Source organism: Aspergillus steynii, assembly GCF_002849105.1.
Source record: "Aspergillus steynii IBT 23096 chromosome Unknown P170scaffold_4, whole genome shotgun sequence".
NCBI lineage: Eukaryota > Fungi > Ascomycota > Eurotiomycetes > Eurotiales > Aspergillaceae > Aspergillus > Aspergillus steynii.
In genome coordinates, this window is record NW_020194401.1 from 2,186,743 (window position 1) to 2,209,551 (window position 22,809).

At 48.4% G+C, this 22,809-nt stretch overlaps 6 protein-coding genes across 6 annotated transcripts; 5 read left to right on the forward strand and 1 right to left on the reverse strand.

The window, feature by feature from the left end:
• Positions 1–1,099: 1,099 nt before the first annotated feature.
• P170DRAFT_495176 (uncharacterized protein) lies at positions 1,100–2,193 on the forward strand (the record flags this gene model as incomplete). The annotated part of the gene is made up of 2 exons (XM_024854081.1): positions 1,100–1,344; positions 1,391–2,193. 2 exons carry the CDS (start codon positions 1,100–1,102, stop codon positions 1,851–1,853), a joined length of 708 nt encoding a protein of 235 aa, XP_024704634.1. The 3' UTR covers positions 1,854–2,193.
• On the forward strand, positions 1,985–3,030 carry P170DRAFT_180787 (uncharacterized protein). Its single transcript, XM_024842663.1, has 3 exons — positions 1,985–2,161; positions 2,216–2,901; positions 2,959–3,030. Exons 1-2 carry the CDS (start codon positions 2,115–2,117, stop codon positions 2,685–2,687), a joined length of 519 nt encoding a protein of 172 aa, XP_024704635.1. The 5' UTR covers positions 1,985–2,114; the 3' UTR covers positions 2,688–2,901; positions 2,959–3,030.
• Positions 3,031–6,843: 3,813 nt separating this feature from the next.
• P170DRAFT_181953 (uncharacterized protein) lies at positions 6,844–7,938 on the forward strand. Its single transcript, XM_024842664.1, has one exon. The coding sequence runs from the start codon at positions 6,999–7,001 to the stop codon at positions 7,620–7,622; it is 624 nt and encodes a 207-aa protein (XP_024704636.1). The 5' UTR covers positions 6,844–6,998; the 3' UTR covers positions 7,623–7,938.
• Positions 7,939–9,190: 1,252 nt separating this feature from the next.
• P170DRAFT_182075 (uncharacterized protein) lies at positions 9,191–10,401 on the forward strand. Its single transcript, XM_024842665.1, has 5 exons — positions 9,191–9,219; positions 9,287–9,412; positions 9,467–9,798; positions 9,871–9,913; positions 9,974–10,401. The coding sequence occupies exons 2-5, from the start codon at positions 9,402–9,404 to the stop codon at positions 10,164–10,166; spliced, it is 579 nt and encodes a 192-aa protein (XP_024704637.1). The 5' UTR covers positions 9,191–9,219; positions 9,287–9,401; the 3' UTR covers positions 10,167–10,401.
• Positions 10,402–16,813: 6,412 nt separating this feature from the next.
• Positions 16,814–20,449, reverse strand: P170DRAFT_495189 (glycoside hydrolase family 35 protein; the record flags this gene model as incomplete). Its single annotated transcript, XM_024854082.1, has 8 exons — positions 20,071–20,449; positions 19,957–20,011; positions 19,838–19,905; positions 19,200–19,782; positions 18,239–19,142; positions 17,872–18,177; positions 17,062–17,811; positions 16,814–17,001 (listed from the first exon to the last, which is right to left on the reverse strand). Exons 1-8 carry the CDS (start codon positions 20,178–20,180, stop codon positions 16,814–16,816), a joined length of 2,964 nt encoding a protein of 987 aa, XP_024704638.1. The 5' UTR covers positions 20,181–20,449.
• A 779-nt stretch (positions 20,450–21,228) lies between these two features.
• On the forward strand, positions 21,229–22,284 carry P170DRAFT_356746 (glycosyl hydrolase 53; the record flags this gene model as incomplete). The annotated part of the gene is made up of 1 exon (XM_024844173.1): positions 21,229–22,284. The coding sequence occupies one exon, from the start codon at positions 21,229–21,231 to the stop codon at positions 22,282–22,284; it is 1,056 nt and encodes a 351-aa protein (XP_024704639.1).
• Positions 22,285–22,809: the final 525 nt, after the last annotated feature.

Sequence of the window (22,809 nt, forward strand, 5' to 3'; positions counted from 1 at the left end):
CCCAGAACAGATACGGAATCAATACAGACTTCACCCCATCAGAGCTGTCCACGTTTTCAATATTTCATTATCTGCCAAAAATATGATCGCGCGATCACAACGAAAATATCTGGATAAAGAAGCTCTCGCCATTCGGAATCAATTTACCAACAGACTGCGCAAAAACTTCCAAAAGACTATCAATATCCATGTTTTGCTAACTGTTGTCAGATGAACTACTGAAGAACTGACCGATGTCGAGGCGTTCCCCAAGCTAGAGCACATGGACGGTGATCGCCTGCCGGTCTCTGACTTTCATCATTGTGAAGGAGATATGTTCAAAATGTGGAATACAGCGTCAGGATTCCGGTCGGACCTTGCATCAGTGAAATCTAAACTGCGAGCAACGGAGATAGTCAATTACCGACTAGAGACACAAATGTCGCAGAGGCGATATTGTGTGTTTTTGCAACAATCCCAAGGTCCTTCGACTTTCTTGCTCAGATCCACAACCCCAACTCAAGAAAATGCCCCAGGTTTGGGATTGTATTTCTCCTTTTGATGGCTACGGTGCCCACTGGACATTGATCGTTGAGCCTCCTGGCATTCCAAAAGATTGTCTGGCGGACGGAAGGTGACAATCCCGAGTATGTTATACACAACAAGCTCTATCTAAGAGGTCTTGTGAAGAAGAAGCAAGGGCCTCAGAGATTGGAAATTTATATTGAAAGTTCGATGCCAATAATGGAGCTTCACAGAAAGTGCATGCGACGTTTTATGCTCGGTGCTTTATAGCATAATGGAATATTGAGCGGGGATGCAATCCAAAGGTCATGCATTCATCGGCACCATTTCCAAGTTACTCGATGCTATAGGGCGTCTGTCCGACTTTACCTTCGATATTCCGCTCTGGTGCTGACTGGCCCAAGAGCCTGTAACGAATATATCGCTGATGAGTGGACTGATGCGCCACCTCGATGGCTGCTTATCATCGATCCTCGTTGGAATCAATGGATGGTCAGGCCGTTTTTCATTCAGCGTGGCGGGGAGATCTCACTGCGGTTTCAAAGGATGACGAAACTTCCCCAAAAGCAGTTTACAATGGACCAATCTGCTCAAAATGCCCTTGGCGATATCGATCGAGGCTGGTCCTACTTCAGCGAGTCATTCCCAGTTTCTTGTCTTCACAGCACATGCTCAAGTGCCGGCGCAAACAATCTCCCACATTTGTGAGGTCTTTTTCATGAAAACCAGGGACACCCGTGATCATACCCGCAAAAAGCCGTTCCACGATAACGCCAAACTCCAACAGCCCGCAAGCCTATCTTGGAATAAAATGGCATATGGCATAATGGACACACATCCGTGCGATCAAGATTAAATCAGTGAGCAAATGCAAACAGGAATGCAGGCTTCAATGTGCAAGCTTGATCGGTGCCACATTCCACCTGCTCGAAACAGGCGGAGGCGGATGTATTGACAGGCTAAACCAAAGTCAGGGCCTCAAAACCCTATGTCACCGTGGAGAGAAGCAGAAGGCCGACGGCGATCTTCAAGAGGCTATCGCTGTCATAAACACAAGATTTGATGCCATGCCTGACAATGCAAAATACCAAATTGATTGTTTGAGAATACCGGGGTATATTTCCATCCTATGGTACAACATGCGAGAGTATGTGAATGGTCTGGTGAAGGCGGCCGACAGATATAGAGAAGCCGTGATCCTTTTCCCGACATTTTGTGCTCGGAGATTGAGCTACTTCTCAATGTCCGAATTGCTTCATTGCTTCAATTGCCTGGAGTCACGCGGACGTTACTACGAGGTTCTCACCACAAAGTGGACAGGCAGGACGCGTAAAGGGCAAGAGAAATAAGTTACTGAGTGGTCTCAGATTATGCACCATGACATATCTTTCAACCCATCGAACTTGCGGGCAAATCCTTGCCCTGGAGGTTATGCGCCAGTCCTTGCAAGAGCTCGATAGATGTCTCCCCACCATTGGCCTGTATGAGACAGTCCTCCGCCCTTTGAAGAATATAATCAACAAAGCAGTCGTTCCTGCGGCTGATATATAAGCCTTCGAAACATATTGTCAACTACTGCATAGATTCGCCTCACTAAAGGGCTCTTCCCAATGGAAAAAGCATTTTGGCTAATGCGAATCATTCTCTTGTTTCTGGGGTATGTGAACAGTCACTCGGAAATGGCATGATGTGCTTCTGAACTCTTCTAAAGAAGTTGTCGACGAGTTGGCGATTCAATTGAACAAGAAAAACCCCCGATTCTTGACGAGCAAAAGAATATATATCGTCGCGCCCCTTCACTATATCGGCAGCGAGGAGCTAGCCCCATGCCCGGCGGAACGTCTATGAAACCCATCAACCCTCTATTATCGACCTACTCAAGGCCCAAGGGCTGGAACCCAGCCGACCTACCAGGATATCCACATACACACCGGAGAGACGATGTTCTTGGGCAGAAGACTAGAAAGAATCAGCTGATCTTCCCTAGTACGTCATTGGCGAAACAAAAGATGTCAGCCAATACAGAGGCCTGTTTGAACCCATTTACCACCTGCCAATTGCTTTCAAGAGACCTTCCTGCGCGAATTGTGACTTTCACATGTGCGTTGAAGCCAGTCATGCGGCGAGTGTTTTCGGAGGCGGATTCTGTTCATCGAGACGCTCAGTGGCTTAGACCACACTGATTGGGACTTTCCAGATCGTGGAATATGGGGTCAGTCTTTCTCTTTCGGTGAGACAAGATAGTTGGAAGAGAATAGTCTCGCGGTCGAAGATGACTCGAATTTACGTTCGCTTATGATGCCGGTGTTGCGTTCTCTCCCAAAATGGATGGCGTTGTCGAGAATGAAAGACCAATCATGGAAGAACTCAACAGAATGCAGACCTCACAACACCAATACTGAAAGATCCTCAGTATCCAAATGATGCATATATTCAATCTATCCACAACGATGGATTGAATATATGCATCATTTGTTTTGCTGCAGGTGAAGTCCGATACTTCAGTCAAACTCGTTTTTTCCAACTAGATATGACATCCAAGCGAATCCATGGAGCAATAAATCAGATTACGCTAACAACCTGAGAAGAAACACACAATCACATATGGTAAGAAATATGGTATATTGTATTTTTCTAAAAATGTTGATTCTAACTATTAAAAAGAAATGATTTCTGCGCGAATCTTTGTGATTCCTACCATCGAAATGTGACGCACGCTTTCCAATCCAACTAGGCAATGATCATGCGGAACTGGAATCCTGCTATCGGCCAGCGAAATTCACCTTCGTATCTCGAAGGAAGTGAAATAATTTTACTTATCAACTGCTTGATGGATTTCTCTCCCTCAAGTCTCTAGAGCTTCAGCTGGAGACAATCAATGGCCTGTATCGAGCCTCAAAAGACGCCGAATATACCACATGGTATAGCGACAAGACTAAGCCTGAAAACAATGTGGTGATTGTTGAAGCCACAGGATAATCTTGGAGAGGGGAGACGCAGCTTCTGGGCAGAAACGTATGAACCCTTTCTCAATTCTTAAACCGCATATAGTATAATCTCTGACAGTTGCCTGTTGCCCTTGCAGCTGTCGTTTCCCATATGACCGTGGACCTTTGCCTTGAGTATTTTAAGGTCTGTACACTCATCACAGAAAGCACACGTCATTCTCTGCTCCAGACGCTGATCTGAAATCGGTCAGGAAACTGAAAACACCCTGGGTAGAAGAACATATTCCCATGGTTAGGCGGCCTTGACCATTTTCTCGGTTGGCTTCCAATAGCCAGCCTTTCCGGTCTTGCTCTCAATCTAGTCAAAAGTATCTCATTATTCGGTACTTTCTTGGTGGACCAAGTTACATTTTGCATTGACAAGGCTCATAGAAGTCGAAAATGCGAGGATCTGGTTGAATGCGTCGATCTTCCCGGATATTACTTGTCACTCGGACCCCTCATTGGCTTTACAAGGAAATGTCGATCTGAAGCCAGATCAGTTCGAACTCTTCGTACGCAGTCTGATTAACAGTTTAAACTGCCAGGAGGAAATTAAATACTTCTTGGATAACCCCACGGGCTGGTGGACACAACGAGCAAACCTCAGTACCAAACGATATATTTCGGGAACGTCACCGTTGGCCTTCACTTCGAAGACATTCAGAACGACAGGAACCTAGATCGCCAAACAGCCAAGGAGACCTATTTCGAAAAGCTTGATCAGCTGTTTTCCCGTGTCTATACGATACGTTTGAAAAGGTATGCTGTTTACTGAGTCAACCTTGGACCACAAACATACCACCTCGAGCTCTGGGATTGGTATCACGCGATGATCAATCCGGTGTGAGAAGGTGCGAGAAGGTCATCGGAGCCATGAAGCAGTTTGAAAGCCCACCTACATTGTGCACCAGGTAGTGCATAATTTGGCGCCAGTGCGCCTCTGCATCCGACAATTGTCTAAACTTATGTGAGACCTTGCTCGTCCTATTCGGAGAGCCTCTGTGGTAGCCCCCTTCGATTGGCTCTCGTACGTTGACATCGGACCTACGCCGCTGGAAGACCTTACGGAGTACTATGAGCAAATCCCTCCCTAGCATTGACAAAGATACCTCATATCCCAAGTCGCCAGGCGACCATCATCGCATCTTTCTGGCACTTCGGGACGAAGTTGATCAGGCCATGAGAGGGAATGGCTCAACTTATATATATGATCGACCGAATGTATATAACATGCATTGGAAAAGGACCTGGATTTAAGTTATTCTACCACCGAGGCGACAACGGAACAGTCGGCAATCCCTACCCTATAATTGAGCGATGAATTAAGCACAATTCCATTAACCTAGGAAATGTTCGCCTCTCATCCCGTCTTTAGGCAATCGTTGTCGCATGTTTCTGACCCTTAGAGGGATGAATCCGACCACGCCCTTCCAAGAAATGATTCGCTATTACTCGCTGGATATAGCATACATCTGAAGAAAGCCTGTGTGCAGATAACACTGCCACCGGGGCGACAAGGGAACAGTCGACATCATCAACTATATATATTGAGTGAGGAGCTGAGAAGGATTATATCATCCGGGGAAGGATCTGGCTCCCTTTATACTCAGTCTTCAGGCAATTATTATCGCATGTTTCTGGCATTTGGGATTGGAGTCGACCGCGTCCTTGAAAGCAATGATTCGTCACGACTCGCTGAACATAGCTTGCCCCGGAACAAAGCGTGTGTGCAGATCATGCTACCAAGGATAGCCTTGAGAGATGGGCCAGAATTCTGAAATGCAGAGCACGACGTTGCGGCTAATCCGAATATATGAACCTCACACTAGTTGGGCAGGTGCCGTTTGATCCTTCGCGTGCCCTTGGAAGGCCAATACAACTTACACCCAACTAGAAGCTCTCCTGGTATGGCCCAGCACTGATTATGACACCAGCATCACTATCTCTGGCCTCGATCGATCAGAGGGAAATTTTTATATACCTCAGTCCTACAAACCAGGTCGACAAATATTAATCGCTCAATGATTTAAAAGGCATGCATACATTCGACAGATGCGAGGAGGATCAAACTCACTCCAGACGCCGTTATAAGGCATTTGGAAGAGGATCGTTGTTTGCACCTGGTAAATTTGGATAACTAAGAATCGATATCAACTAAGCACACATGGTCCTGGAAAAATGGAAGTCTTTTACATCCATGCGATTGAATACAAGACATCCATTTTCAGACAAGCCAGTCCATCAATGCCTTAGCTTTATCAACACTAGCTTGCGGCCTCGTCCAACACTAGCCATGGTAGCAAGAATCAATTTGCACCGTTGTCCTGATTCCAAAGATCAGACAGTTAGAGTGAGTCCACCTATCCTTATCGCACCTAGAGCACACGACTAAACACAGATCTTCAGCCGTATGAAAGATGAGGGTTACGCTACAAGCCCTGAAGGCAAAGGAAAACGGCGACTTATAATGCCTTATCGAAGTTTTCAAAGCGATTGCTACCCCGTTTGCGTACGGATCGTCGAGTTTCGTGTACGGTTCTGGAGCCCTTGAAAAATAAATTCCCAGCTTGACCTGGGGCCGACGACTAGACCGTTCTCGCAAACGGTTGCGTCCTAAGACTAAGAAAACATGAAAGAATTCTTGCACTGACACGCGGATGAACGCCCCGCGAAGCATGAACGAGATAATATTCCGTCCGCTCTGAGCGCAGGATCTCGAGTACACCCAAAACAGGCACCTTAAGGGCAGACAGTGCCACGTCGACAGCTTATCGGAAAGTGGATTTCATAGTACTATGGAACTGCCTCTGCGGTCTGTTGGCCTTTTGAACGAGGAGAACGCCAGGGTCCGCACCCAGAGTCGTGAAGTTGAATCGAGTGCTTTGCTTCCGTGACTCGAACTATCACCAGTTGACAGGTTACGAGTGCCCATTGCTCGAGGCCTGGGATATCTATCGCAGCTGTAATTGCAGGACCCTTCGTGGAAAATATATCCCCGTTTCGACTTCAAATCAATGTAGCGCCTATTATTAACCGAAGATACGATGAGACCAATGAAGTCACTTACAAAGAAACCCACGATGTTTCTAGAATACTGATTAGCAATCAAAAGTGACGACCTCCAAACTTTGTCGAAGAGTTGGTCTTTAACCTTACGACAATCCCAATCATCGCCGACTAGCCACGTCAACATTTATAGAGAATGGACTTCGCTCTGTCGCCACCGATAGGCTTTCCGCGGCCGCCCAAATGCTCGCTGGACCCGCTCAAATGCTATAGTTGTTCAAAGTATCTCGAAGGAAAGGATGCGAGGATCATACCCTGCAAACCCATTTTTCTTGGGGGCGTCGCAACGGATGCATGGGCTGCTGGGGATCGGGAGAAAAAGGCCGTGACGATCGCGCATTTTAACAATTTGGCGCAGTCCTCTGAGTGACCAGACAGGGTTCTTGGCAGACAGGAAACGTATGTTTTCGGCCCTTGAACCATGATGTCTTCCGCCTGATGCAGTTGAGGCGAATGCAGATGATATTACCTGACTGGCTTCAAGCGTGCGGTTTGTATCTTGTCTGGAACGATCTCCGACAAATCCGAAATCCTGGTGTCTCAGTTTGCCCCCGCTGTGGAATTCCGGCCTCAGGCAGTCCTTCGCACCGGTTACAGGCCGCCGTAGAGGATGTCGTCCAGGTAGGAATCCCCTATCCCGGGCCCCCAGATAGCAGACCGATAACACAGGCTTCTAGGGATGTGACCGCGCACACTGATGCCGTACAGGTTCAGACAAAGGCTCAGAAACAGGCTATTCTAACACGGAGATGTCTACGGAGACTGACACTGTACGGTGCCTATCGTGTGGACATGCCGATTCCGGATACCCCAGCATTTGACTATACCCCTGCTATGAGGGGTATAGTTGAAAGGATATTAGCCGCCAACGAGTTAGCAAGAGGTCAGAGCTCGGAGCATCTCGATCAATACAAGAAACAATGCGCAGAAATAGGACACGCGATGGACACTGTTAAGGGTGTGGGGTCCGTATCCCACAATTACGATCCATTTTCATCTAGCAATGACATATTTGGATCTCGACAAGACCTGGTCAAGGAAGTCGGGCTGGTTCGGATGTGAAGGCATAAAACATGTTTGCCAAAAAGTTGAAGTGTGTCTTGTTATTGACTTGGACATACCCGGTCAAGTCTACTTGTACAATTCTCCATTTTTCAACGTTCCGGTTGGATGGACGCTGAAACTTGCGAAATGGATCTCCTCGATATGGTTGAGCTTTGCCAAATATGTCCGGCCTTGAGAAGCTCACATCCTCCCATGGGAGCGTCGAACCAGGCTTCTACCTTCATACCGCAGCCCTCGCCCGCAGGATATGTTGCCCGAAATAGACATTCCTATTTCTTGACCTCAGCGGCTATAAGTGCCCGCTGTCATGAATGCTTCAGCCCTGGAGCCAGCCTTCATATCAGCAGGATATCGATCTCCTGCCGGTCGATACGCGAGAAAACGCTCGCATAATTCACCTTAGCCTTACCAGTGGTTGCCCCTTTGGCTGGACCGGATACTGCGTCCGTGAAGGCCGGTGGCTATCACTATGGTATCGCAGCCCGTCAAGAATCATGGCTATCAGCCCAATGAGCTAGATTCTCGTTCGTCTGGTACCATGACAGCTATCTCGTATCGAGTATTGGCCGACAGTGCCAGAAAGGACAGGTCTGCGAGGCCTGGATAAAGTCCTCACATAGAACTTTGCATGCACGCCTTTCGACCTTGGATTGATCCAAGGCGGTATCCCGACCACGCTTGCAAACACTGGACTGGCTGTGATTCTTCTCAGAATCCCACAGAGAGGAGTGCTCTGCAGTTCACATGCCACTTTGAAGGTGCTTTGGAGGCCACACTCAATGGCGGCAGAATTCCCTGCGAACTTGCAAAGGTATCTTATCTTGTCCTCGAAGCACTCAATAGAACAGAGATAGGTTCAATCGAGAATACCATCGAATTCGCAGGTAGCTTGGCTGCCGCAGTGCTTTAATATACGAGATCGAACAAGAGCCTGCTGCGAGGCAAGAAAAAGCGCTGATTGGAAAATGAGAAAAGTCAGAGAAGACGGCATCAACAGGTCTATACTGCATCTATCAAAATACCGAAAGCACTAAGCGTCAGCATCTCTTGCAGATTATGCCTTCAGCCGCACGTTCATTCTGGTTGACCTACAGTACAATCAGCGCCGTCTCCTTCTGGCGCCGCGTGAATTGAACGATTGGCTAAAGGTTCCAACACAAGGTATACTGCTGTGGGACAGGATGGAGGTGTTTGAGAACTGTGATATACTTGATCTGCCAATCTTCAAAAATGACGGAATCCGAGCGCGATCACTTACCCAGAGCATGAGAAATATCTTTGGAGATTCATGACAGTTCATAGTCGCTATTGCGATAATGTGATTATATATGGCGGGGCTGTTGGGCCTGGAAACCAACAAGGACTGGATCAGCCTGATCCGGAGGGATCCTTCGGTGTCACCCTTCTTTAAGAGCAGCATCGAGAGTTATAAAAACTTGTATAACACGGATCTTAAGGGTCCCAAGATCCCCAAATATAACCCAGAGATGTTGTACTTGTTATGGAAGGACTGATTATATGATATGATCCTCTGCGCCCCGGAGGCCCCTGTGCTAAAGCTTGATGATCCTGATTTCGAGTTGAAGAAGAATATGTATGAGACCCTTGTGATTGGCAACTACGCCTTCAGGTTTATGATGGCTAAGCAGTTATTATTTAAGCGGTCGGACCTGCAGAACAGGAAGCGGGTGATTGATAATGAGGATTGGTTTACCGCGATCTTAACTGTTAACTGGGCTAACCGGAACTTCGGGGCGAGGAGTAACATTAGCGAGGATGGTGGCCAGGTAAGTGGACTGGCTTTACAGCCTGTGGTTTGAACTGATACTGACCAGAAGCAGAAAAAAAATAATAGTCCCTTTTAAGCGGCTTAGCCAGACGCAGGGGCTGGGCCAGAGTCCATTGGGTGTTGGCGGCGCGGCGCCGGGCGCTACCTTGGATATGCTCAATCTCACCGCGGATGAACTAGACACCCTGCACGCCGCGGACGGCATCATGGCCGGCAGCCCGGTGCACGCGGACGAGACGTACCGTGTGGTCGAGACTAAGGTAATCCAGGCCCTGGCAGACCGCGACCTGTCGTCCATCACCCGCCCCCCGATCGACGACAGGGTCCGGAACGATTATTCTTTCGACCCGCTACAACAAATTGAGGCTACAATTCGCAGGAATAGTAAGTCCATTACCTCCCCCCTAAACACCTTCTTAAGTGTGCAGCAGATTAACTGAGACTCCTGCATTCTAGCTCCGGTCTATTCGAGCCCTTCTGAAACTAGTTTGTTGCTGCGGTACGTGCGAGGATCCATATACTGTTTATATATCCGCCATTCCCTGACTGGACCTTCGAGATACCCCTCCAATATTGGTGCTTTGCGTTTTGCAGATATCCACGGAATGATAGAAGTCCTTAATCAGGGCTTTGACGATCAGGTTATATACCATTCGCGTCAATCCCGTTCTTCAACAGCCTGCATGTGGCCAATGGGTGAAAAACGCCTGATTCAGAAGTCGTCATCAGCAACCTACGAGCATTATAGGTAGCTCTACGGGAAATTGTTCACGAAAGCGGCAGGAAACGTTTAAGACCTGGAAATATTAATCCGCGCAGATGGGATAATGAAAGCTCCCAGGGGCTGAATATGATCAGCAGAAAGCTCTGGGCTGCTATCCGCCCCGTTCTAACAAAGCATTCAGAGAACGCGTCTGAAGTCTGCGTTTCCAAGAAATGAACAGCGTGAGCTAAGTTCTAATCACTGCGTCGAAAGGTCGTTTACCAACCCTGAGGTATGGTTTCTTTTCCCGGTGTCTTTATTGATTGCTAAGTAATTAATCGGAAAGGTCTGCGGCGAATCGAAGAGCGTTTCTGATCCGCTTATTGATTTCATACAAGCACAGGGTGGCCTTAAATTAAATTAGTGCAAGATAGCATGTTGAGCTATCTTCAAGACGGCCCTAAAGCGTCATTCAAACACCAATGTCACCCCGAAACCTTTCGTATCCTTACATCTCAAAGGTCGTTACTGACTGCTGATAACTGCGTATATGTTACCGCAGGAGTTTTTCGATGACCATATGTTCATCCTTTGCGGACCCGTCTGGTACACACCTTGACTCATTGCGTTGCCCCCTTCCCCCGTGGCTTTGCCCGAGTTTGCCTTGCACCTGGAGCCCCTGCACCATTTGTGCCATTTGTGTGATTCGACAGGGGGGAATGGGATCGACCTGTCCGGTGGCAGTCTCTGCCGACGTGTGGCGGGCCAGCCGCAGGATCGAATTGAGCTCGGCTGGTTTATACCAACCCGGCAAGTTGATACGGATCCTTGGGCTGCCCCTGGACAGGCGCGAGTCCCTGTCTACCCCGGAATGCCAGTGGGTCCAGGATCCGGTCCGGCGGCTACCCTTGTAGTACAAGAGTAATGCCCCCGTTGACAAGCTTGCTATGAGAGCTCAGTACCGCGGGAGTTATATAGACGAGCTGAGGCTTCTTCTCCTTCGTTAAATCAGCCGCAAGATTGCATTTCGCTTTCACAGCTGCTCGCTTGGTTACTGCTCTACCGGGAGGAGCCTTACAAGATACCACAATAATCACCAAAGCCTGGCGAAAGGATTCGGAAATCAGTTAGCCAGTCAATCAAAAGCATCACAGGATTGAATCGGGCTGCAAAGAGCTTTTAAAAAAAGCCGTCTGATATGCAAGAAATTTCACATCTGGCACATGCATGAAAAGATGACTGCGAAATTTACGGCCGAGTGCTTTCACATGGATTGATGCAGAATTTGAAGCCAATCTGGCGTTTCCCATTGAGTTATGGGATATCCAATCAGCAGAGATTCCACTGAGCTCTTTAGTCGTCATGACCCAAGGCATTCAGTTACTTATTGGGTCCTGATCCGGAGGCCAGGGTTAGTTCAAGGTTTTGGCGTTTCAATCTACGTTAATTCCATTCGCAGTTACATTCTGTTCGAAGAGACCTGATGCCTACAGTCAATACCTACACAAAGATGGTGTTAGCCGGCGTGGTAACGACATTACTAGCAGAAGGCTGATCAGCACTCAGTGAAAATAATGCCTTGGACCAGCGTTATACCCAACCTTCCTCTATGTCTTGGATCTTTTTCATATAGACAATTAAAGTGTCGCCCTTGACAGTATCGAACTCATGGGAAGGAGCGATATGGAGGCACGAGAGAAAGCCGGCGTCGAGAGAATGGACGACAAAGCGGCCTTAGATCTCTGGCCCTTCGAATCAGGTGCAAATACTGCCCCATGCTAAGGAGCTATGCGGCCGGACAGCTTCGATGCTCCCGTGGTGAAATGAACGCGTTGTCATACGATCCAGACTGGATGAAGATATACCTTCAATTACCAAACCCTCCAAACAACAAGAGCTTTGCCAGCCTGCCGATGACTTCTCCTTGGAAACTACGAGTGTATTCTGCTTTTCCCGATTAAGGTATCCATGACTTCATGAAACGGATAGGTTCCTTCGCTTGATCACAGACTCCACTGGATAGAAACATCAGCAAGTCAATATTTTCGAACGGCTGCAAACCGAATATCTAACTTGGAATTCCAAACACCCTTCGCAGAGACGTCTCACTTAAGGGAAAACTCCTGGGAAACAGGAAGGGTGAGCTGTGAATTCTCATGGGCGAAGGGTCTATCGAGACCCGATATTGTCTTTCCGCCGAGTACATTCGCGACATCTGCCTACAGATGACACAGGAGAGGAACAAAGACTGACTGTTTGTCAACGGACCGGGCCTAAGGATTGACAGAGAGATGCCCGAGAACAATCGACGGATAGAAGGTAAAGATTTGCTTCGAGAAGGCTCCAGGTAGCCAAAGAAGCTGCACCGGGTCTCTTGAACAGGGAGAAAACATCTTTCGAATACACAGGAACGAACGCTACCTACCCTGTTGATATGAAACTATACGATTTTGATACAGCCAATATCGACCACCTTCCTTACCATTTCTTCCGGGACATCGCAGATCCCACACCACACTATCGCAAAAGTTCTACATGATTGTGTCATGGAAGAGTCTACCAATAAAGAGGACTTGACATGGGCCGATTCAACTAGATCAAGATTCTCGCGAATTGAAGTTGTGGTCTTTGAAGTCTCCTTTTCGAGTTTCTTGTTTATATTTACGCACGCAGAGTCGCAGACGCGATTCAGCGATGGTATCATTGGGTCGGCTTCCAGTCGCGCGATGCGATGGACGCACCGCCAGGGATGACTTGACGGCCCTGGACCGGTGGTTTGCCCAAGCCGCGATGATAGGGTCTCTCTGGCGGGCGTCACCAAGACGCTGCAAGATGTACTGCGGGAGATCCCATTCATCTGACGGCTGTCGAATTCCAAACAGTTCGGTCACCCGATCTTACCCCTGCCGCCGCGGTGGGGATATGACCTGAGCTGCCAGGTCCCCGAAATAGCCCCCCTGTCTGGGATCGAGTATGAGATAATCTGGAGTTCCATCCCGATAAAACAGCGGGCAACCCAAGGCCGCTCTTTTAATGATCCGAACAAGCCGTGCTAGGTGCTTCTGACCACATACACGGTAGGGGTTCGGGGCTGAACGCACACCGTGAGTGCTGCTGGGCTATCCTGATAGCGTTGCCGCCAAACCTCTCCCTTCTACTTCATGCGGTCAGACATCTATACCGGCTGGGGCAGCGCCACTCCTAGAAGGCCTGGGTCCTGTTCTAAGAGCACACAATAACCCGCTGGTAAGAGTATAACATCTCTACAAAGGCAGTTGGATAGCTTGCGGCAAATATGTGATACCAGATAAAATTAGAGGCAGAGGCCCCTGCCAATTACCACCCGGGCAAGGCCCAGAGGGGTGCCGCGATACGGAGCAGGACAACCAGGAGAATGTTTGCCGCAGAGATTGGCTAGATGGTAAGGGCGCAGTTGATACACATGCTTGGGCAGCGCAGCTGGCGAATGGATGATGATGACGTTATGAACCCGGGGTTTAGTGATGACGAGCCGGAAGTAAGACCCCCTGCCTCCTTCTTGATACGCTCGTGAGTACTAATATAGATGCTAGGCTGTATTTATATTGAGGTTCAGGCAGAGATAGGAGTGGCGGATATTCGCTACTGAAGTTGGATATAAAAGTGAAGAGCCGGAGATCTGGCCCGCACAGAGTATCTCACTCATGCTAAGATCCAGTCGTTTGTTGGTATGCCCTTTTGATCAGTTCAGAAATAGAGTATTACATCGAGAGCAACTCGGGGACTAGAACGGCGACATGTGCAAATTTGTGATTTCCGAGTTCGAATCTGGATGCTGGATGTTATTGATGACATGTGTCAAAAACAAGCAGCAGGTAAGCTTTAACTTTCAAAAGCTGTTGTCTCGGTGCGCCTTACAAAGCTAACCTCTTCTTAGGGCGGGGGAAGAATTTGACGACCTTAAAGAAACGCTACCAGCAGCTTTAAAGACAAAAGCCATGCTGCCAGTGTGTTCAAAGTGGGAAGCCCCGTCGGAATACGACCGCAGACTTCGTCAAGGGCTATAGGAGCTCCCTGAACCCGCCGCTAGGCACTAGAAACTCCCGAGAAAAGCCGACCGATTCTGTCGATCGGTTCTGTTGGTGATCCACAACCTTTGTGAGAAATAAGTATGAAGAAGTTGAGATCAGGCATGAACGTCAGCAAAAGGCTCAAGAAAGTAAAGAGCTACACAGACATTCTCTCTACCAATATACGTCCGAACCAGTTGCTGGAGAATCCATTGCAATCTTGCCCTCCGGTGACTCGTACATGGCTGTACCTCTCGACAATATTGGAAGGAGACATCGAGGGTTGAAAAGTCGACAATCAAAGCGGGCATAGAAACAGACCTGTCTCGATCTACGGTTTCGGGATCCTTATACCCCCCAACCCAAGTGTCTGATTAGGCGGGCTATGAAGGCACGGCCTCGGGCTTCCTAGTGGGCTGAGGATAGAGTTCGAGGGCTACTTTGATATGGACATTTCTAAACAGCACTATCATTGGTAGACTCCTTACACATTCTTAAAATACTGCGAGGCGACTTTTGTTCGCTCTGAAGCGCTCGGGTATAAAAGTCTACTCAGAAACATCTGATGTGCCTCAGACTTCCCGCAAACATAGAATCACAGGCTGCAAGGAGTAGAGCACCAGCCTCACAGGCGCATCATCTCAGGCACGACAGAAAGAGTTGCGGTATTTCCCGCTGAATATCCTATCACCGAATCTTGTTTACTATGTCGATCAGAGCAATCGGGATGATAAGGCTCAGCAATCTACACAGCCATGCTTAATCGCCATCGCTGATGCAACACTGCACCCGGAAAGCCGAGGATGATAAAGAAGCAAAGGCAGACCGCAGAGACTAAGCTTTAGATGAAGATGTCGAACAAGGATCGATTAAGCCCCAGGTTGGGATCATAAATGATCTATTTGATGACGCATCTCTGGAGGTTGCTACTACTTACATCGCGGGTATTCAGTATGACATCTTTGAAATCCTTTAACTATACGGATCGGGGATATTTAATCATTCGTCAGCCCGAGCTTCCTTTCTTCAGCGCACATGCTCAACTTCCGGAATAAACAGCCTCTCACCCTTTCTGCGGACCTTTGCACAAAAACCAGGATTCATACCGAAAGCATGGCGAAGCGCTAAAAGAGAGCGACGAAAGCCGGATAAAGCTAGCCGTACTAGGACCACGCGGAGGTCTCTTAAAACTGCTGCGAAATAAGACTTCAACGATCGACCTCCTGTACAATCTGACGCAGACCGATGGGTTTGATCAGAACCATTACGGGCATCACATGTTCAATCTCTGGTTATTCCAGTCTACCGCGCAGTTGTTGGAGGCCATGAGTACGACAATGAGGTATACCAATACCGACAGTTACTGTTCAGAGCCGCCTTCAATAACGGCCATTAATGAGGCTAGCACTACAGAGCGGGTGGAGCACAAGTGACTGACGACGAAAGCTACGAGAGTGAGGGTGATAGGACTAGGGCAAGAAAACTGACTCCAGCAGTCAGCGTCTTGTGTCTTCTCACCAAGGATAATCCAGTTGCCCTGACCATCAAAATGTACGCACTTAGATTCATCATCCTCGGTAGGAACATTCCGAAGATGTGGAGGAATGCTTGAGTTTATCGGTTTTGGTTGTCCTGCGAGGCTATAGAAGAATAATGACTGTATCTATAAGATTGATATCGGTGAATAATCAGCGGTTCACTTCCTGCGACGTCTCAATAATCCCAGTAGCGCCGAGTATAGGCCTCTTGGACCCATAGCCGAATTTAATAGATCAGTAACCTGTGGCGTGTGTCTTGTACGAAGTGTAGATCCACATTCTGCTGCGGCGGCCAGAGGGCGCGCAACCAGGAGAACCGCGAAGCCCGCCGGGAGGCAATCCAGACGCTCCCTGATGGTCAAACTTGGCGTTGTTGGTAGTTCAATAAATTGGCAACCCGATCTAAAGTTTAGCAGGACAGTGGGGCAATTTGTGTCAAAAAAGGCAACACTGCGAAGTGAGTAGTAGGATCGGTCATGGGGAGACTGGCTACCACTATCTGGGCCCCTGAAAAGTAGAACCAAAGGTTAAAAAGATAGAAAAACAGCTAGACAGTATAGATTTAGGCTATTTAGGAGAAAATACTATTATTAGCAGATATGATTAATACGCGAAATGAATCCTTCTCTAAGTCTTCTCAATCATTATATTGAAAAGACATCTAAAAGCGCAGATTGCCGGAAGATCTGCTACACGGCAGGACCTTTATTAAACCAGCCAAAACTGTCACGGTGCAACTTCTGGGGCGAAGGAAGTCAAGAGTATGACACCATAAAAGCATCATTATTAGAACAGTTAGCCTTAATATTATAAATAATAGCCGCCAGACACGCGCCTCACAGTCCCTTTTCTACAACCTTTATCTTTCCCTTTCCCTCAGCCTCATTTGAGAGCCATTATTTCTACTATTCTCATATTGAGCCAAAGGCAGATCTCATGGCCAAGTATTTATTCAAGTTCTTTAATATATTCGTTCAATCCCTAGGATCGGTAGCTGGAATCCGCGAGAGCCAGGTATCGGACGATCTATATTTATATGAGAGGAAGCCAGCGGCTTTACATTCGAGCTGTCTGAATGAGTGTAACATCTTATTCACAGAGGTTGTATTTCACGCATACTGTGAGCGATCCCTCCATCCAGGCCGAAGATATTCGCCATCAAACAGGGGATCAAAGCCTGATCTATGTACACCCATGACCTTCCATTTCACATCGACCGCCCCTCCAGCTTGCTCCATGGCCCAAACGCTAAGGCCGACAGTGTTGTTACCGCTATAGTTGAGGATACCTGGAAATACTGGAGGACTTTTAGTCAGCGACCTTCAGGTTGGGTTTGAAGGTCTCCAAAAATACATACCGGGAAAGGTTCTTTCGTTAGAGATAAAAGGTAAAGTCTTCGCAAATTGATACCCATTCACGTATAGCTGAGCCCGAAGCTTCGCCTTTTTCTCAGTATGCAGTTGAAACGCTAAGCTAACGTCATAGCCCCTCGGAATATCCAATGGCACGACGGTCCTGTAGAAGCGTGAACCAGCGCCGGTGAATCCGTCCCCGGGGACTCCTGATTCCCAATGGCTGTCGTCAAATCCCGGTAGGTGCCAGCCAAGACGCTCTGCATGAAGGCCACCTTCATTGTACGTACCGCGTATTGGCTCGAGGAGATGGTTTCCACCAGCATTGCCGGCCACCTTCCACGAGGAGAAGTTCGCAGCCGAGCCATCTGCAGCGTACAATGTTGCGTTTAGAATGCCGCGTGGATCGGGCGCTGCTTCGCGCTGCTCCTTGCCCATGGTGTCTTGGATGACGAATAAAACGTTTTCCTTGGTTGTGTGGAGCGTGACATCCTCGAATGAGACCTCTAGCTCCCCTGTCTTATTGGCCATTGAGCCATACCAGGATCCAAGGAATTCGCCATTGATGTAGGCCGAAAACCCGCTTGCCAGGCCTCCAATGACACGGAGGTATGCGCCTGAGGGAGGTTGATCTTCTGAAGCGTGGAATCGACCTCGCCAAAGAATGTTACCGGCTTGGTAGCCATACTCGTCTGCAAACAGAACGGGGTAGGTATCGGGAGGAACAAAATGAGGAGTTTCCATATGATCGGCGTCTGTCAGAGAATAAGTCAACACAGACGGTAATGAGTATCTGTGGATGTTCAGCAGCCTACCAGTCCAGTTAGAGTCGTCATAGTTTACAGCGGTCTCTGGGAGATTTTCTGCCACTTTCCAGTTGATAACGGGTGGCAGCTCAGCAGCAAGACTTTCAATGGTAACGTCGGCGGCGGGAAGAGTGCCTCTCAAACTTGCGTATTTGGACTTCATGACCTTGACCTTTAAGCCGTTGAATGTAACATGTTTGACATTCTTCGGAGCCCAGATCTCTAAGTCAGTCTCTTCGTTCCAGTCACCCGTGACGTGGATGGTGTCGCCGTTTATTTTGGCGGTACGGATGAGATAAGGCCCATGGACAAGAACTAAAGAAAGCTTTCAGTACTTGTTTATCAGGTCTTTCTCTTCAGGAATGGGCTTAGTTACCGGTTGAGCTTTCCCATGCAAGGGGGTTGTTATCCAAAGTCGGAGCCCAAAACTTGTACGCAGACTGCCGGTCGACCACCACAGCTTGGACGTCATTGTCGTAATCAATGACTGTCGACTCTTTGCCGGTGACCACATTTGTCACAATACCATTTCTGGTCTTTGTCAAAGTATCGTTGCTATTCTTTCCTATGACGTTGCCCCACTTGGCGCCGTTAATCAAGAACTCGCCCTGTTCGCCTGCCGGGGCCCAGAAGACAACAACTTGACGATCACCTAGGTCGCTGACGGTGAGGACTTCCAAGGTAGCGTAAGTGATCTTCTTGCTGGATGAACCGATATTGAAGTTGGTGACCAGAACTTTGGACTCCGTTCCATTGATTGTGATTGATCCTTTGCGTGGGACCCTCAATCTGCCAGCCTCAGTGGTGACATTCAGGCGGAATTTGGTCAGCTCCGTTAAAGGGGAGTATTCATGGCGGACAACGTAAAAGGCCGCGCCAGTATCGGGGTTTCGGAGCTCAGTGGTGAGTATACTTCCGTCTGTAGCATACGCCGTGCTGTTTGCTACTCGCTTCACCTTGGTGAAGTCGCGGGCAGATCGCATGAAAAGGCCAAAGAGCTTTGCTTCGTTAAACTTGTCGCCGATTAAGCGATTCTCGTGGATGGGCGACGAGTAGTCATAACTGGTACCGACCTCGGGGAAGCCAATGTTTCCCCAGTTGGTTCCTCCATAGAGCATGTAGATGTTTACAGCAGATACCTTCTGTGCCAGGTTATGCCGAAAGAACAGATTGACCCAAGGAGGTCCCATATTCTCCTTACAGCCGCCCGCTGGACCATCCCAGGGGTTGAATGAGCCTCCCTGAAACTCCATGAGGAACGAAGGCTGGGTCGATGACACCTGCTGGAAGTGGTCATAGTAGTTGAAAACCGTGTAGGGCTCCACATGGCCATTGACTGACAGGCACTGGTCTAGATCGCAGGTCCAGCAGGCCGGATAATGATCAAGGCCATACATGTCGACTTCACCACCGACGCTGCTGTAATCTTTCGACCAGGATCGGGTCCGCATATTGGGGTTATTGTGGGTGAGAGGAACATCGATACCCCATTCTCTATGGCTGTCCTGAAGAAGCTCCATATAATTAATAGCGGTCTCATTCGGTGTTTTCAGATCAGGATCAAGCCATTGCACTCCGTACTCGTTTTCAATTTGCCACATGATGATAGGCCCTCCGTTGGTAATGAGATATGGACGGACATAGTCTGCAACGGCCTTGGAGTACCGAGTCCAAGCCTTGGTGTATTTCTCACTGTCGTCGCGGAGTGGGCCATACTCGCCTGTAGTCAACCAACCGGGGAAGCCTCCGCCATTTGCCTCAGCGTTGCTGTATGGACCCGGTCGGTAGATGACATAAAGACCAATTTCCTTTGCGAGTTCAAAAGCCTTTGCGAAGTCATGTGCACCAGTCTCGAAGTCTAAGGTCTCGTTGTTAGGAGCATGCCATCCCCAGTGCTCATAAAGGCCAATTCCGTTGAAACTGCTCGTGTTAGCGCAAATTCAACTACACAGATATGTATTTGAAGTAAATGTACCCAGCTGCCTTAATCTTCTCCAAGATGTCACGCCATAACTCGGGCACGGGGATGCGCCACAAATGCAACTTTCAGGATATTAGCTATGTTGAGGGGTTTTGGTGTTGTGTACTACTCACCTCTCCAGACCAAAGGAACAGCCTTTCTCCATTAACCTGGATACTATAGTGGTCCCTGTTATACTAAGTAAGCCTTAAGATAGGACAGCCCGTGGTGAGCAAGGTATATCATACCATTGAACAACCTTATTCAGACCATTGTCGTGCAATGGCCAGTCTTGAGCTGTGGAAGGGGTTGCCAATCCAAGGGCAAGGGCGGTATTCAAAGTGTGCCACAGCCTCATCCTCGCAGAGGGAAATATCAGAAGTGACCAAAAGGAAACCGGATGGCAAGATGCTGATAACACATGTGATGAACCATACCAATTAATGAACGTTGTCCGAGTACGTCCTTTCTGTTCTTTTATACTTTACTCGAATAAAATGGAATGTCCAAAGATCTCTAGTTCGATAATATCCCCGCGATGCACTTCCCCGCTTCATCATTTCCCAGAATCTCTCTTTCAAGGGGTGTTACCTGCAGATTAGCTTGGCAGTATGGACATGACACTCCATAGTGGCACACGATGGTGTCGGAAAAGCCCTGTCATACGTCAACATCCGTCTTGGCCGCTTATCTGCGTTATCTTTGGTTATCCGACGGCTAATTCACCCGAACAATGCCATGATTATTAGTGGCTCAGACCCACTTGACATCCTGCGAACTATTCGCCCATGGGTCATAACTCATAATTACTATTCGTTTTCTTTCGTGGGTTAATATAAATCCTTGACAAGGCACTTGGGAAGCGCATCGAGAGATGCCACCACGATAGTGCTCTACTCCTTGTCTTATTATTAGCGCCTTGAGCTATTCATTTATTATATGTTGGTGGACATTCGATGGCGAGTCGACTATTCCCTCTCGGAATATTTAATTCTCACCGTGATTCCTCCAAGGTATCCATTGTGAGCAGTAGAGAAGATAACGGAACATGGAACTAATGGGCGAAACATGAAGGAGTTCGATCCCCAGTTCGTTCGTTTCATGTTAGACAGCGGAAGCCGTTTGGTATATTAATGACAAGACTAGCATATAGACTAAAATCAGTAGGGCTGTGTTGCTAACAGCTACATAGGTTACGGATACTCCGAGGAGGGTCCGGCCGAGCCCTAAGGGACCCGGTGGTTACGAATCTTGACCCGCCTATAGGAACCCGTTTTCCGAATATATAATCAACTATTCTGGTATCGAGTTGTGCCTACTCCCCCGGTATTTGCTTCAGAATCTATCTTCTATTCCAGCTCATGATGCAGGAACTTCTCAAAGCCCTCCTTGCGGTGGCAATGTCCATGCCGTTGCATACTGCTTGTGCCTCATCACCAGGCGATGTCAAACCTAGGGCAGATCCTCTGACATATGTCGGTGTGGACTGGTCATCTGTCATCGTCGAGGAACGTGACAACGGCGTCGTCTACAAGAACTCACAGTCCGTCGAGATGCCGCTGGAGAGTATCCTTGTCGAAGCAGGCGTCAACATGGTGCGTCAACGCGTCTGGACCGTGGATGGCGACTACGGACTGCAGTACAACCTGAAACTGGCGCGACGAGCGACCAAAGCTGGCTTAATGTTTGGCCTCAACCTCCACTACAGCGACACATGGACGAACCCAGACCTGCAAGACATTCCCACCGGCTGGCCGCATAATATCGACTCGCTCGAAAATAAACTCTACGCCTACACGACAGAAGTGTGCGAAACGTTCGCGGCAGAGAATCTCCACCCCGAGACTATTACCATCGGCAACGAAATACCATCCGGAATGCTATGGCCCACAGGCCATTATGAAAACCCCGAGAACCTGGCCCGGCTGCTACACACCGCCGCCAGGGCCGTTCGAGATTCGTCGCTGGGAGACCACACAAAGGTCGTGACTCATCTCGCCCATGGCTACGATGTTGAGCTCCAGCATTGGTTTTACGACTTGGTCTTGGACACTGGACTACTCTCTGTGGATGACTGGGATGTCATCGCTGTCTCATTTTACCCATTCTGGGGGGAGGGAGCGACGATGGCCGCGTTGAACACGAGTCTGACGAGCCTATCAACGAAGTATAACAAGGAGGTTCAGGTGGTGGAGACGAACTGGCCGACGGAATGTAGTAACCCGGATTATCCATTCCCGGAGGATCAGCTCGACATTCCGCTCAGCCCGGCTGGTCAGACTCAGTATCTCCAGCTGTTGGCCTCTACCCTCAAGGCCATACCAGCTGCGACTGGCCTGAACTACTGGGAGGCCGCTTGGGTCAATAATGCCGTTTTGGGGTCGTCCTGCGAACGCAACATCATGTTTGACGCTAATGGCCAGGCTTATGACAGTTTGTCCGTCTTCGGGTCTCTTTATTAAGGCGGGAGGTGGATGAGACGTAATGGAGATTTGAGACACTGCGATAGTATTTGGGCTACATCGTAATTACGTTCATAGTGGAAATTCTGATGTGTTAATGCATCTCTTATGCGCAAGTATACAGAGTTGGTTAAACTAAATCCCCTGACAGCTCGCGATAAGCTCCTCCGGTTGTTGTGTGTAATCTTTAGAGCTGCGTTTGATTTCGGGAAGTTCCAAGCCCATGCTCAACATCAGTACCGGCATTGTACAGGTAAATCGAACAATTAATAGCGGGAGTTGCTTATGAAAAGGGGCTTTCAAATTCCAGAATTGTCATGTTTGAGAAATACTATTTTTAGTACAGACAAAAGTTTGCGTGTCCTGGATCCTTTCACTCGAGGGATCTGCTATGCCGCATGCATCTTCTCCAAGGTGACCAAGGAATTGTCTAGGGCATTTTATAAGCCAGCTCTACACATCGGAGAAAGGCTTCCGACGGATGTAAGGCGTGAACTGTCATTAGTGCATAGGTTCCGTCGGATG

Coding starts and splice junctions, on each gene's coding strand:
- P170DRAFT_180787 (XM_024842663.1), top strand. CDS start 2,115: ATGGAAAAAGCATTTTGGCTAATGCGAATCATTCTCTTGTTTCTGGG. Junction 2,162..2,215: donor ATCATTCTCTTGTTTCTGGG/GTATGTGAACAG, acceptor ACTCTTCTAAAG/AAGTTGTCGACGAGTTGGCG.
- P170DRAFT_181953 (XM_024842664.1), top strand. CDS start 6,999: ATGCAGTTGAGGCGAATGCAGATGATATTACCTGACTGGCTTCAAGCG.
- P170DRAFT_182075 (XM_024842665.1), top strand. Junction 9,799..9,870: donor GGCTACAATTCGCAGGAATA/GTAAGTCCATTA, acceptor CCTGCATTCTAG/CTCCGGTCTATTCGAGCCCT. Junction 9,914..9,973: donor GAAACTAGTTTGTTGCTGCG/GTACGTGCGAGG, acceptor TGGACCTTCGAG/ATACCCCTCCAATATTGGTG.